This window comes from Cherax quadricarinatus, chromosome 13 (assembly GCF_038502225.1).
Source record: "Cherax quadricarinatus isolate ZL_2023a chromosome 13, ASM3850222v1, whole genome shotgun sequence".
Classification (NCBI taxonomy): domain Eukaryota; kingdom Metazoa; phylum Arthropoda; class Malacostraca; order Decapoda; family Parastacidae; genus Cherax; species Cherax quadricarinatus.
Window position 1 is genome coordinate 23915053 of NC_091304.1, and position 16003 is coordinate 23931055.

Genomic DNA, 16003 nt, shown 5'->3' on the forward strand with positions numbered 1-16003 from the left:
ACTGTGTTGTGACACACTCTCCTACAACCATCACTGTGTTGTGACACACTCTCCTACAACCATCACTCTGTTGTGATACACTCTCCTACAACCATTACTGTGTTGTGACACTCTCCTACAACCATCACTGTGTTGTGACACTCTCTTACAACCTTCACTGTGTTGTGGCACTCTCCTATAACCATCACTGTGTTGTGACACTCTCCTACAACCAACACTGTGTTGTGACACTCTCCAACAACCAACACTGTGTTGTGACTCACTCTCCTACAACCATCCCTGTGTTGTGACACACTGTCCTACAAACATCACTGTGTTGTGACACTATCCTACAACCATCCCTGTGTTGTGACACACTGTCCTACAAACATCACTGTGTTGTGACACTGTCCTACAACCATCAGAGTGTTGTGACACTCTCCTACAACCAACACTGTGTTGTGACACTCCTACAACCAACACTGTTTAGTGACACACTCTCCTACAACCATCACTGTGTTGTGACACACTCTCCTACAACCATCACTTTGTTGTGACACACTCTCCTACAACCATTATTGTGTTTTGACACTCTCCTACAACCATTACTGTGTTGTGACACTCTCCTACAACCTTCACTGTGTTGTGACACTCTCCTACAACCTTCACTGTGTTGTGACACACTCTCCTATAACCATCACTGTGTTGTGACACTCTCCTACAACCAACACTGTGTTGTGACACTCTCCAACAACCAACACTGTATTGTGACACACTCTCCTACAACCATCCCTGTGTTGTGACGCACTGTCCTACAACCATCACTCTGTTGTGACACACTCTCCTGTAACCATCACTGTGTTGTGACACTCTCCTACAACCAACAGTGTGTTGTGACACTCCTACAACCAACACTGTGTTGTGACACTCTTCTACAACCATCACTGTGTTGTAACACTCTCCTACAACCATCACTGTGTTGTGACGCACTGTCCTACAACCATCACTCTGTTGTGACACACTCTCCTGTAACCATCACTGTGTTGTGACACTCTCCTACAACCAACAGTGTGTTGTGACACTCCTACAACCAACACTGTGTTGTAACACTCTCCTACAACCATCACTGTGTTGTGACGCACTGTCCTACAACCATCACTGTTGTGACACACTCTCCTGTAACCATCACTGTGTTGTGACACTCTCCTACAACCAACAGTGTGTTGTGACACTCCTACAACCAACACTGTGTTGTGACACTCTTCTACAACCATCACTGTTGTAACACTCTCCTACAACCATCACTGTGTTGTGACACACAACTACAACCATCACTCTGTTGTGACACACTCCTACAAACATCACTGTGTTGTGACACTGTCCTACAAACATCACTGTGTTGTGACACACACTCCTACAACCATCACTGTATTGTGACACGCAGTTTGATCCTTGGCACTGGTGGAAACGTTGGGAATGTTTCCTAACACTTGCTGCCCCTGTTCACCTAGCAGTAGGTAGGTACCTGGGTGTTAGTTGACTGTTGTGGGTGGCATCCCCGGGGGATATGCCTTCGATAGGGCTGGTCTTTGAAATGAGCTTAGGTAGGATAACAGCTCTTAGCTGTAATCCTACAACTTAGCAGTGGATACAAACACACCTCTATGATCATACTCAGACACACAGCTGTAAACATTCTCAGATACACAGCTATAAAAATTCTCAAACACACCTCTACAAACACTCAGACACACAGCTTTAATCATAGTCATACACACAGCTATAATCATACTCAGACATACAGCTCTGATCATACTCAGACACACAGCAATAAACATTCTCAAACACAGATATAATCATACTCAGACACAGAGCTATAATCATTCTCAGTCACACAGCTATAATCATACTCATGTCAGTAGTGTTACTGTGTACTGTGTAGCATACTTAGATAATCTCAGCTACTATATAGATATGTTCCCTTGTTAAATGTGACTTCACGAGACCCATCATATATCTGCTAGGCATAGACCGGACTCTAGACTCTTAATTATACTCCTCTAAGACATCCAAAGTGTGTATTTTTTACTCCAATATCTCCTCACGAACCCCCACGACACTCAGACACACAGCTATAAACATTCTCAGAGACACAGTTATCAGTGTGGAAAATTTCGTTCGAATTTTGCAATCGTTACATACGTCCCCCCACTCCTGTACAGAGTGAGAAAACTGAAACGTGAGAAAAATGATAAAATTCACCAGTGTTTTGTACGTGATGGACAAATTCTAGTAAGAAAAAGAAATGTAGGCCGTGTGTACTATATTACAAATGAAAATGAACTAGCAAACTTCCTTCATAATGCAAACATTACAGAGTCTGACTGATATTAGTGACCAAATCATTGTACTACGTTAGTGTATGTTATTATTCCATTATTGAACTAATCCCTGTACTATCACCTCCTGGATAGTATTTACTACCTTATTATCCCAGGTGTCCCACACAGTTCCTTGTGTGACCCAATTTGTGTTATCTTCCCAGATTTCCCTTTCACAATTTATTACTTGTTAATAAGATACTCTTTAATAATATCTGTATTACCATTTATTCCAACTTAAGCACTGTTATAATTCTTCTATGATCTTACTTAATTTTCCCTTTGCTCCTAAACTACAAATAACAAACTAGTGTATGCTCCTACTACACTACAGTACAATTCCTTGTACCATCTTCCACTAACTAGTATCAACTACCTCAAATAATATTTCTTTAGTGATATCAATTGCTCAAACTTTACGTTATATGGCAAATCTTACTCTCAGATTAATTTCATATCATAGTGTCAATCTATTTAAAGGTTGTTTTACCACTACTTAATTTAGTCCCTTTTTACATTTTCCTGAAATAATTCTCTATATATATCAATACATTGTACTGACCTTTATTCAGTAATTGCTATACTCCTTGTTCTAACAACAATTAAAGAGCAACTTTCAGGAGATTTAATATTTTTTCCCCTCTTGTCCATATAGTCACATTAAAATACTCCAGATGCTATTGACTACCTCAGGTGCTACTGACTACCTCAGGTGCTACTGACTACCTCAGGTGCTACTGACTACCTCAGGTGCTACTGACTACCTCAGGTGCTACTGACTACCTCAGGTGCTACTGACTACCTCAGGTGCTACTGACTACCTCAGGAATATCTCAGGTGCTACTGACTACCTCAGGTGCTACTGACTACCTCAGGTGCTACTGAATACCTCAGGTGCTACTGACTACCTCAGGTGCTATTGACTACCTCAGGTGCTACTGACTACCTCAGGTGCTACTGACTACCTCAGGTGCTACTAATTTTGTTTTAATACATTCTTGTTTTTAATGCATTCTTTTATTATTATATTCACTAGCTCCTTTATTCTAGCTGTAAATATCTACCGTAGTTCATAAACTCACATTTGTTCAAATAGTTAAGGTGCTATTAGATGCTTAATTGTATAACTGATTTATCTGTACCGTAATAATCCCTTTTTCTTTTAAATTTTTACAAGTTTTAGAATAATTACAGAGTCTTATTCATAAGTCTAATTGTAGATTCAATATAACTCTTACATTATTTTACTCAGAAAAATCTGGTTTGTAAAATTACTCTCATCCTAAAATTACAGGAATAGATCCTGATGTAAACTTTTTTACTAAATGAAATACAAGAATCAAATGGTAACTGAAATTACTATATAGCAGACCAAGCAAAGACATTACCCAGTGCAAACAATAACATATCTTTAACTATAATATCAGATCCTTGAACAAACATTATGATGACCTCACAATATTACTCAATTCCCTTCATTCCAATATATCAATCATCACACTCACAGAAACCTGGCTTAAGCCTGATATTACAGATGTCTATACCATTCCTGGCTACATGGTCATACACAACTGTAGAACAGACCAGCAAGGGGGAGGAACAGCTATATACTACTCAAATCAACCCGAATGCATCGATAAATCTTGCACAAGGGATGAACATGGAGAATATATCATAGCCAAATTTAAATCAAAAGACCTGCAAAAACCCCTCACAGTTATAAACTTATACAGAGTACCACTTTAGTGAAAAAACAGGAAACATGATTACTGATGCACAAATGAATAAAGACCACCTACTACTAACAAGAGATTTCAACATAAACATACTACACGACCAGGACCCACAAGTAACCACATTCACAAACAATATCTAAACCTACAAGAATCACCGAGACAAGCATCTCCTTAATAGACCACATCTGGACAAACACCATATCCCCTTTAAAATCAGGCATAATCACAGACAACACTACAGACCACTACCCAACCTTTCTCATAACTAATCTGGACAAACTGCCACAAGACATCACTAAAGTAATCTTCAGACTACATAACGAGACAGCAGTTAACAACTATATAGCAGCTATGAATAACATCGATTGGCAAAATGAGCTCAAAACATATACAGATATGAATGAATGTATAAATAATTTTCTAAAAAAAAGCCCAAAGCCTCTATAACAAACATTGCCCTTAAAAAACTAAACAGATCACAGCAAAGAGACTGAATAATTCCTGGCTAACACCAAGCATCCTCAAATCCATTAACACAGAGCACAAATATGAAAAACAGTATAATAACTAGAGAACAGTCTAAACGTTACTCGTCAGCACTTACCAGCCTGATAAGATCTAAAAAATTGTATTATGAAAATAGACTACATAATATCAAAGGTGATATAAAAAAAAAACTGGAAAACTCTATCTGAAATTCTTGGAAATAAAAAGTTATCCAAAAACAAAACAATCAGACTAACAAATTCAGATGAACCGCTACTCACACCTACTGAAACAGCAAACAGACTCATTGTTTTCTTCTCCACCATAGGTAAAAATTTAGCGAACAAAATACCAAGCGTAAACACTCGTCCATCAGACTACCTCATAGGTACCTACCCAAATACACTACTCCTAGCTCCAACCAACCCCATAGAACATACACTCATCATAAACACCCTTAAAAACAAGGCAGGAGACATAAACAACTTGCCTGCTTTTATGTACAAAAAAAGTTTCTCAAATATTGTCATCAATTATTGCAACGCTCTTTAACAAATCCATTGAATCAGCTACCTTCCCAACAATCCTCAAAATAGTGAGGATCACTCCGATCCACAAAGGAGGTGACCAAGCTGACTTGAATAACTATAGACCAATATCTAATTTACCACTGCTCTCTAAAATCTTTGAAAACATAATGCATAGACGGATCTATTCCTATCTCGTCTCACACAACATATTAAACCCTTGTCAGTTTGGATTCAGGAATAATAAAAGCACGAATGATGCTATCATACACATGCTAAAATTAATATATACTGCACTCGAAAAGAAAGAAGTCTCGCTGGGCATTTTCGTTGATTTACGTAAAGCTTTTGATACAGTCGACCATGAACTGCTGTACTCCAAATTAACGCACTATAGTATCAGAGGCCACTCCCTCAACTACCTAAAATCATACCTTAGTAACAGAACTCAATATGTGTATGCAAATGATGCAAACTCTTCCACCCAACCAATCACAGTAGGAGTCCCAAAAGGAAGTGTCCTTGGACCACTCCTTTTACTCATCTACATCAATGATCTACCGAATGCATCACAGCTACTCAAACCCATATTATTTGCAGATGACACTACGTATGTCTTTTCCCACCCAAACACGGTCATACTAGCAAACACAGTCAATGCCGAATTGCAGAAAATATCTGCCTGGATGATGACTAATAAACTTACCCTGAATACTTTTAAAACCTATTTCATTCAGTTTGGAAACAAGCTGCAAATGATCCGATTAGCATAACACTAAATGGATCATCAGTCACAAGACTCACAGAGGAAAAATTCCTAGGTATCCACCTTGACAGTAGCCTTAAGTTCCGGACACACATACAACAAATCACCAAGAAAATCTCCAAGACTGTAGGCATACTATTAAATATAAGGTACTACGTTCCACAATCAGCTCTCCTGGCACTGTACCATACACTCATATACCCTTATCTTACATATGGAATTTGTGCATGGGGATCAACAACATCCAATCACCTAAAACTCCGCATAACCCAGCAAAAGGCAGCAGTGAGAATGATAACGAATTCCCGTCAACATACTCCACCAATTTTCAAAAGTCTGAATCTGTTCACCATTAAGAACATCCACACTTATTCATGTGCCTACTACATACACTGAACAATACACGCAAATATAAACCCTCCACTCAAACTTCTCCTCACCAACTTAAACAGGACACATGACCACAACACAAGACACAGATCTCTTTTTGATATGCCTCGTGTCCATATCACACTGTGTAAAAACTCTATGCACATAAAGGGCCCTAAAATATGGAATTCATTACCAGAAGATATTAAAGTAACCCAGTCTGAAAATCAGTTTAAGACTCTTCTCAAAAGCCACTTAATCACCCTAGACTAAACGCTAAATACTCAGTACACACATACTCACCTATGTACTCCCACATCATAACTTCAACAATCACTTTGAATCTTTTATCCATTGCTGACAGGAATATAATTGAACCATTGTTTTCACAAAAAAACATTTTAGACTATATGAATATATCCTTTAACTCACTTATAATTAATAATCTACTGTTCAACTAAGAAATAATTACTGTCCTACTGTACAACTATGATAAAATCCTTAGTGTTAAGTAGTCAGTAAGCCAATAATGTTAAGTTGGCCCATAATGCCTAGGCATAATAGAGGCTCTTTTTGCACTGCAACCCACTATTGTAAATATAAAATCTCAATGTACTGTTTGCAAAGACAAAATAAATAAATAAATAAATAAAATAAGTTGTGGGAGTGAGAAGGGGGAGGCGATGCCTACTGAAGCCAGGTTTACCTGGAGTTTACCTGGAGAGGGTTTCGGGGGTCAACGCCCCCACGGCCCGGTCTGAGACCAGGCCTCATGGTGGATCAGGGTCTGATCAACCAGGCTGTAACTGCTGGCCGCACGCAAGCTGACGTATGACCCACAGCCCGGTTGGTCAGGTATTGACTTTAGGTGCCTGTCCAGTGCCTTCTTGAAGACAGCCAGGGGTCTATTGGTAATCCCCCTTATGTATGCTGGGAGGCAGTTGAAGTCTTGGAAATAACAAAAAAGGCACAATACCGTGACTGGAACGATACACAAATAACCCGCACATAAAAGAGAGAAGCTTACGACGACGTTTCGGTCCGACTTGGACCATTGACAAAGTCACACAGTGTGACTTTGTCAATGGTCCAAGTCGGACCGAAACGTCGTCGTAAGCTTCTCTCTTTTATGCGCGGGTTATTTGTGTATTAACAGTCTTGGGCCTCGGACACTTACTGTGTTGTCTCTCAGTGTACTCGTGGCGTCCCTGCTTTTCATCGGGGGAATGTTGCATCTCCTGCCGAGTCTTTTGCTTTCATATGCAGTGATTTTCGTGTGCAGGTTTGGTACCTATCCTTCCAGGACCTTCCAAGTGTATATTATCATGCATCTCTCTCGCCTGCTTTCGAGGGAATAGAGATCAAGGACCTTCAACCGGTGCCAAATTTATTATAATTTCTTAATTAGTAAGACTTAATTTGTAATGAAGCCCACAGACTTCATTACAGATTGTAGACAGCCTGTACTGTCTGCACAGACAGCCTATGCTGTCTGCCAGCTTAGTTCATATTTTGCGCCATTTAAGTGCTGCCTTCTGGGCCAGCCCAAAGTCTGTGGGATGCTGGTCCCACACACACTCACTCACTCAGCGGCCAAGCAGCAAGACAGAAGGCCTACTAGCTCTCTCCCTCGTGAGCATGGCCTTCCCGGCCATGGGCACAACACACAAGCCTGTGTACCCACCACTACATTGCAAATAAAGAAGAAGCCTCTGAAGACATCATTTACTCCCCGCTACCAGCATCACCTATTAATCGCGTTCACATTGGTAGCAGCGGTGGTTGCAGCAGTTGTGTTTGCCCGGAGAGAAGAGGTATGAAGTCATCTTCACTTTATCACCCTATACAAGAAGCATCCGTCTCTCAACGAGTTATTCTGATGTTGTGTCTGCACGTTTGAGCATCCAGACACAGGTACAAGCAGGATCTAGCCGAAATTTGCCTAATTTCTTCGAGAATTGTAAGTGGTGTCCCAATGACCCCACGCTACAGCATCCCACGCTGTTTCTCAAGTCACGTATTCAGCATCACTTGCATGTTCTGCTGCTGTTGTTCAGCTCAGCACAGCTATTTCAGCAAGCCAGAGGTGAGTTTTGTGGTGATTTCTGCATCCACTGTGCGTTTCGCCATGTTGTGGGTTTGAGAGGAGGAAGTGGCCAGATGCTCCCTCGCCATACACTCACCCACGCTCCTCGCCACCACACTACCATACACCACCATGCCATCACTCCCTCTGCTGTGTTTTCTGCTGTTTTTCATGTGAATTCTTTGCCAGTGCTGTGTATCCGAGTGCCCGAGGCCACTCGAAGCCATGTGGATCAGCAAGCCATGTAGATCAGCAAGCCACGTGGATCAGCAAGCCATGTGGATCAGCAAGCCACGTGGATCAGCAAGCCATGTAGATCAGCAAGCCACATGGATCAGCAAGCCACATGGATCAGCATGCCATGTACATCAGCAAGCCATGTGGATCAGCAAGACATGTGGATCAGCAAGCCACATGGATCAGCATGCCACGTAGATCCCAACGCCACGTGGGGTGTGGGCGATGTCACGTGGATCTACAAGCCACTTGAGCTACCAAGCCAGATGTCCCAGGCCTCATGTTGTGGGCTGCTGCCCGCATCACATTGACATCACCGATGCTGCTGCCCGACTTCATGACATCACAATGATTGCCTGATGTCACCTCGAGACGTCTGCTGACGTCACCTCGAGATGTCTGTTGATGTCACAATGCTGCTGACGTCACTTCACGACGTCACGCCTGACATCACATGATGTCACATCGAGTGTTCTAGCAATTATTTCAGTATTGTCGAGAAGATTGAGAGAAGATATATGTCGTGTGTTAATTAATTCCTCTCAGTCAGTTTTCTCACATGTTAGTGTATGGCTTAGTGTCAGTTTTGTGCACAGAAAAGCATCTTTTGCTAATTTAAGCCATGTTGTACCGCATGTACTGCGGGTGTGTGTAAAGTTTTCCATGTGTGCAGTGTGGTCTTGAGCCAGACCCCTGAGTAGCACCACTGTGTTAAGTCACCCGGTGTGACCAGCATGTTTGACAGCTGATATCAGTCAGCTCTGAGCGTTTGAGCCCCTTTGTACAGAAAGCTCTTATGCTCGTCGCTCATTGACATTCTGCAGAATCGTATGCTAAGATTCCAATTGAGATTTGTTTCACTTCACCTCCAGACCTTCAGAATGCAGTTATATGTAGAGACACAAGATTGGGGATGCTTAGACTAACCTCTGCTATAACTCCAACTGCCGAGAGAATGACACTCGTCAAGTTGCAGTTAGCCCTGTCGGCAGTCGCTGTGTCAGCCTCGTGTCACAAGCTTCAGTGAGCAGCCTGCACAAAGAAGATGTCACTTTGACTGCTAGCTTGCTCACTGCAGTCTGGTGTATGATGTTACGACTCCCAGATGTTTCGCCCAGTCGTCTCTGCCACGACTCGCTCCACGCTCGCCGGCAGTGACAGCCCAGCGACAGTACCAGTCGAGAAGTGTCCTCCTGAGTCGCTTGCCAGAAGTCCTGCCCAGTTGCCGAGTTTTGACGACGCCTCACTCGAGGGCACCAGCATGTCGTGCCCCAGATTGAGTGAAAACCTTTAGCGACTCCTACGATGACTGCTTCACCGTTCCAGAGGAGACCGTAACCTGTTACGTCACAGCTCAGCCGCAGCGATGTCTCCTGTGTTGCAGTATCTGTCCAGACTCAGGAAGGCATGCAGTGATGCCCATCGACGCTCACTGCCTATGACCACGATGTTTAGCACACCCCACATGGTTTTTTTTCTTCCCTCCCTGTAGGAAGTTTTTTTTTCCATGTCCATATGTATATACATGTTTTTATTTTGTGTTCTGTGCCCTGTTCCTACGAGAGAGAGACCGAGTTTTTTTTACTGCCAGACATGGTCGCGACGACCATGTGGCAGGTGGCCGAGCGTATGTAGACAGCCTGTACTGTCTGCACAGACAGCCTATGCTGTCTGCCAGCTTAGTTCATATTTTGCACCATTTAAGTGCTGCCCTCTGGGCCAGTCCAAAGTCTGTGGGATGCTGGTCCCACATGCTCTCACTCACTCAGCAGCCAAGCAGCAAGACAGAAGGCCTACTAGCTCTCTCCCTCGTGAGCATGGCCTTCCCGGCCATGGGCACAACACACAAGCCTGTGTACCCACCACGACATTACAAATAAAGTAAAGAAGCCTCCGAAGACGTTTATCATTGAACCCCGCTCTGCACCAGCATCACCTATTAATCGCGTTAACAAGATTAATGAAGTATTACTTATAAGTATTTAAGCTAAGTTAAGAGTTAGACAGATTTAGATTAGCTTAGTTTCTACACACGTATCCTACACAATAAAATGTCCTGGGTACTCCTTTTCCTGCCAAGAGTGCCCATGGAGTACTGCAGCCCGACTGTCCTTAGTCACAAAAAAAAAAAAGTGAGCTGCGGGCGACTTACCCGTGCGGCGGGCCTTGTATAAAGGTTATATCTCGCTATGGTAAGAGACAGCTGCAGGCAACTGCAGCTATCACGTCACACTGCCAAATATCAGAATCGAGGTACGTAGAATTAATTCAGGTAACCAGGAATGAGGTGGCAGGTCCTGGACTGAATTTCATAATTGACTTGAGAAGGATCACTAACCTAACTAGTCATAAACCCACAGACAACCTCTGTTCTACACAATAAACATTCTCAGACACACTAATATAAATACTCAGACACACTGCTATAAATATTCAGACACAGCTATAAACATTCTCAGACACAAAACTAAAAATATACTCTGACACAGCTATAATCATATTTAGACACAGGTATAAACATTCTCAGACACAGTTATAATCATACTCAGATACACTGTTATAATCATAGTCAGATACACAACTATAATCATACTCAGACACAGCTATAATCATGCTCAGACACACAGCTATAATCACACTCTGATACACAACTATAATCATACTGAGACACACTGCTATAATCATACTCATATGAACAACTATAATCATACTCAGACACAGCTATAATCATTTTCAGACACACAGCTATAATCACACTCAGATACACAACTATAATCATTCTCAGACACACTGGTATAATCAAACTAGATATACAACTATAATCATACTCAGACACAGCTATAATCATTTTCAGACACACAGCTATAATCACACTCAGATACACAACTATAGTCATACTCAGACACACAGCTATAATCATACTCAGACACACTGTTATATTCACATTCAGACACAGCTATAATGATATTCAGACACAGCTATAATGATACCCAGACACATCTATAATGATACCCAGACACAGCTATAATCATTCTCAGATACACTGCTATAATCATACTCAGACACACTGCTATAATCATAGACACACAGCTATAATCATTCTCAGACACACTGCTATAATCATACTCAGACACAGCTATAATCATCCTCAGACACACAGCTATAATCGTCCTCAGACACACACCTATAATCATACAACTAAACCGTGAACACAAGATAATACATACGTGGGTGAGACGTATCAGCCAGATGAGCGAAGCAGAGCATCAGGAGACCATGAGTGCCGCCGCTGAGAGAATACATGACTGACCCCAGAAGTGTGGTCTCCATGGACCAGCGCGGAGACAGGGCACAGACCAGGTATACAGCGGACTCCCCCAGGAGGCAGGTTATGGAGAAGATGAGGGGTACTCGACGACCCCAGCGGTCACTCCACGACCCCAGCACCAGCACCCACACCACCTGAGAAAAAAGACGTGTCCAGACGCAGATGTTCTATAACCACGTTAAAATATTTAATAAAGATAAGATACAATATTAAGACATTCCCAACATAATGTTTTAAAATATTCAGAAAAAAAAGCGACGATAAAAAACACTGAAGATAATATTAAAGTAGAATAATGCCAGCATTGAACAAAGCTGTGTAGATAAAGAGACTAAATTAAAACAAAAAACAAAAGAGTTGATTAGATAAGTCATTGAAACAGACTGACAAGAACACAAATTACGTATATCCAGTGCATATATATATATATATATATATATATATATATATATATATATATATATATATATATATATATATATATATATATATATATATATATATATATATATATATATATATATATATATATATATGTCGTGCCGAATAGGCAGAACTTGCGATCTTGGCTTAAATAACAACGCTCATCTTGTCATATAGGACAAGCGAAAATTTGTGTATGCAATAATTTCGCCAAAATCATTCTGAACCTAACGAAAAAAAATATATTTCACTGTGTTTGTTTAGAATTAAATTATTGTAAACAAATCTAAAATATATTTAGTTGGGTTAGGCTAAAATAAATTGTTCTTGTTATAATAAGGTTAGGTAAGTTTTCTAAAATTCTTTTGGTGCAAAATTATAAATTTTTACATCAACATTAATGAAAAAAATATATCTTTAAACGTATAAGAGAAAATTTCAGAAAGGACTTAATTTTAAATGAGTTCTTGCTAACTGACCAGTTTTACATATTCGGCACAACATATATATATATATATATATATATATATATATATATATATATATATATATATATATATATATATATATATATATATATATATATATATATATATATATATATATATATATATATATATATATATATATATATATATATATATATATATATATATATATATATATATATTTTTATTTATTAACACACTGGCCAATTCCCACCAAGGCAGGGTGGCCCGAAAAAGAAAAACTTTCACCATCATTCACTCCATCACTGTCTTGCCAGAAGGGTGCTTTACACTACAGGTTTTAAACTGCAACATTAACACCCCTCCTTCAGAGTGCAGGCACTGTACTTCCCATCTCCAGGACTCAAGTCCGGCCTGCCGGTTTCCCTGAATCCCTTCATAAATGTTACTTTGCTCACACTCCAACAGCACGTCAAGTATTAAAAACCATTTTTCTCCATTCACTCCTATCAAACACGCTCATGCATGCCTGCTGGAAGTCCAAGCCCCTCGCACACAAAACCTCCTTTACCCTCTCCCTCCAACCTTTCCTAGGCCGACCCCTACCCCGCCTTCCTTCCACTACAGACTGATACACTCTTGAAGTCATTCTGTTTCGCTCCATTCTCTCTACATGTCCGAACCACCTCAACAACCCTTCCTCAGCCCTCTGGACAACAGTTTTGGTAATCCCGCACCTCCTCCTAACTTCCAAACTACGAATTCTCTGCATTATATTCACACCACACATTGCCCTCAGACACGACATCTCCACTGCCTCCAGCCTTCTCCTCGCTGCAACATTCATCACCCACGCTTCACACCCATATAAGAGCGTTGGTAAAACTATACTCTCATACATTCCCCTCTTTGCCTCCAAGGACAAAGTTCTTTGTCTCCACAGACTCCTAAGTGCACCACTCACTCTTTTTCCCTCATCAATTCTATGATTCACCTCATCTTTCATAGACCCATCCGCTGACACGTCCACTCCCAAATATCTGAATACGTTCACCTCCTCCATACTCTCTCCCTCCAATCTGATATTCAATCTTTCATCACCTAATCTTTTTGTTATCCTCATAACCTTACTCTTTCCTGTATTAACCTTTAATTTTCTTCTTTTGCACACCCTACCAAATTCATCCACCAATCTCTGCAACTTCTCTTCAGAATCTCCCAAGAGCACAGTGTCATCAGCAAAGAGCAGCTGTGACAACTCCCACTTTGTGTGTGATTCTTTATCTTTTAACTCCACGCCTCTTGCCAAGACCCTCGCATTTACTTCTCTTACAACCCCATCTATAAATATATTAAACAACCACGGTGACATCACACATCCTTGTCTAAGGCCTACTTTTACTGGGAAAAAATTTCCCTCTTTCCTACATACTCTAACTTGAGCCTCACTATCCTAGTAAAAACTCTTCACTGCTTTCAGTAACCTACCTCCTACACCATACATTTGCAACATCTGCCACATTGCCCCCCTATCTACCCTGTCATACGCCTTTTCCAAATCCATAAATGCCACAAAGACCTCTTTAGCCTTATCTAAATACTGTTCACTTATATGTTTCACTGTAAACACCTGGTCCACACACCCCCTACCTTTCCTAAAGCCTCCTTGTTCATCTGCTATCCTATTCTCCGTCTTACTCTTAATTCTTTCAATTACAACTCTACCATACACTTTACCAGGTACACTCAACAGACTTATCCCCCAATAATTTTTGCACTCTCTTTTATCCCCTTTGCCTTTATACAAAGGAACTATGCATGCTCTCTGCCAATCCCTAGGTACCTTACCCTCTTCCATACATTTATTAAATAATTGCACCAACCACTCCAAAACTATATCCCCACCTGCTTTTAACATTTCTATCTTTATCCCATCAATCCCGGCTGCCTTACCCCCTTTCATTTTACCTACTGCCTCACGAACTTCCCCCACACTCACAACTGGCTCTTCCTCACTCCTACAAGATGTTATTCCTCCTTGCCCTATACACGAAATCACAGCTTCCCTGTCTTCATCAACATTTAACAATTCCTCAAAATATTCCCTCCATCTTCCCAATACCTCTAACTCTCCATTTAATAACTCTCCTCTCCTATTTTTAACTGACAAATCCATTTGTTCTCTAGGCTTTCTTAACTTGTTAATCTCACTCCAAAACTTTTTCTTATTTTCAACAAAATTTGTTGATAACATCTCACCCACTCTCTCATTTGCTCTCTTTTTACATTGCTTCACCACTCTCTTAACCTCTCTCTTTTTCTCCATATACTCTTCCCTCCTTGCATCACTTCTACTTTGTAAAAACTTCTCATATGCTAACTTTTTCTCCCTTACTACTCTCTTTACATCATCATTCCACCAATCGCTCCTCTTCCCTCCTGCACCCACTTTCCTGTAACCACAAACTTCTGCTGAACACTCTAACACTACATTTTTAAAACCTACCCCATACCTCTTCGACCCCATTGCCTATGCTCTCATTAGCCCATCTATCCTCCAATAGCTGTTTATATCTTACCCTAACTGCCTCCTCTTTTAGTTTATAAACCTTCACCTCTCTCTTCCCTGATGCTTCTATTATCCTTGTATCCCATCTACCTTTTACTCTCAGTGTAGCTACAACTAGAAAGTGATCTGATATATCTGTGGCCCCTCTATAAACATGTACATCCTGAAGTCTACTTAACAGTCTTTTATCTACCAATGCATAATCCAACAAACTACTGTCATTTCGCCCTACATCATATCTTGTATACTTATTTATCCTCTTTTTCTTAAAATATGTATTACCTATAACTAAACCCCTTTCTATACAAAGTTCAATCAAAGGGCTCCCATTATCATTTACACCTGGCACCCCAAACTTACCTACCACACCCTCTCTAAAAGTTTCTCCTACTTTAGCATTCAGATCCCCTACCAAAATTACTCTCTCACTTGGTTCAAAGGCTCCTATACATTCACTTAACATCTCCCAAAATCTTTCTCTCTCCTCTGCATTCCTCTCTTCTCCAGGTGCATACACGCTTATTATGACCCACTTCTCGCATCCAACCTTTACTTTAATCCACATAATTCTTGAATTTACACATTCATATTCTCTTTTCTCCTTCCATAACTGATCATTTAACATTACTGCTACCCCTTCCTTTGCTCTAACTCTCTCAGATACTCC

At 40.7% G+C, this 16003-nt stretch overlaps 1 protein-coding gene across 4 annotated transcripts in view; it reads right to left on the reverse strand.

The window, feature by feature from the left end:
* LOC128688514 (proton-coupled folate transporter) overlaps positions 1–16003 on the reverse strand; it is a 66203-nt gene that overhangs the window by 40194 nt on the left and 10006 nt on the right. For all 4 annotated transcript variants that reach the window (XM_070084582.1, XM_070084584.1, XM_070084580.1 and 1 more), the window contains exon 4: positions 11795–12029. In XM_070084582.1, the coding sequence (XP_069940683.1) occupies positions 11795–12029 (235 nt within the window). The remainder of the gene's footprint in view (positions 1–11794; positions 12030–16003) is intronic.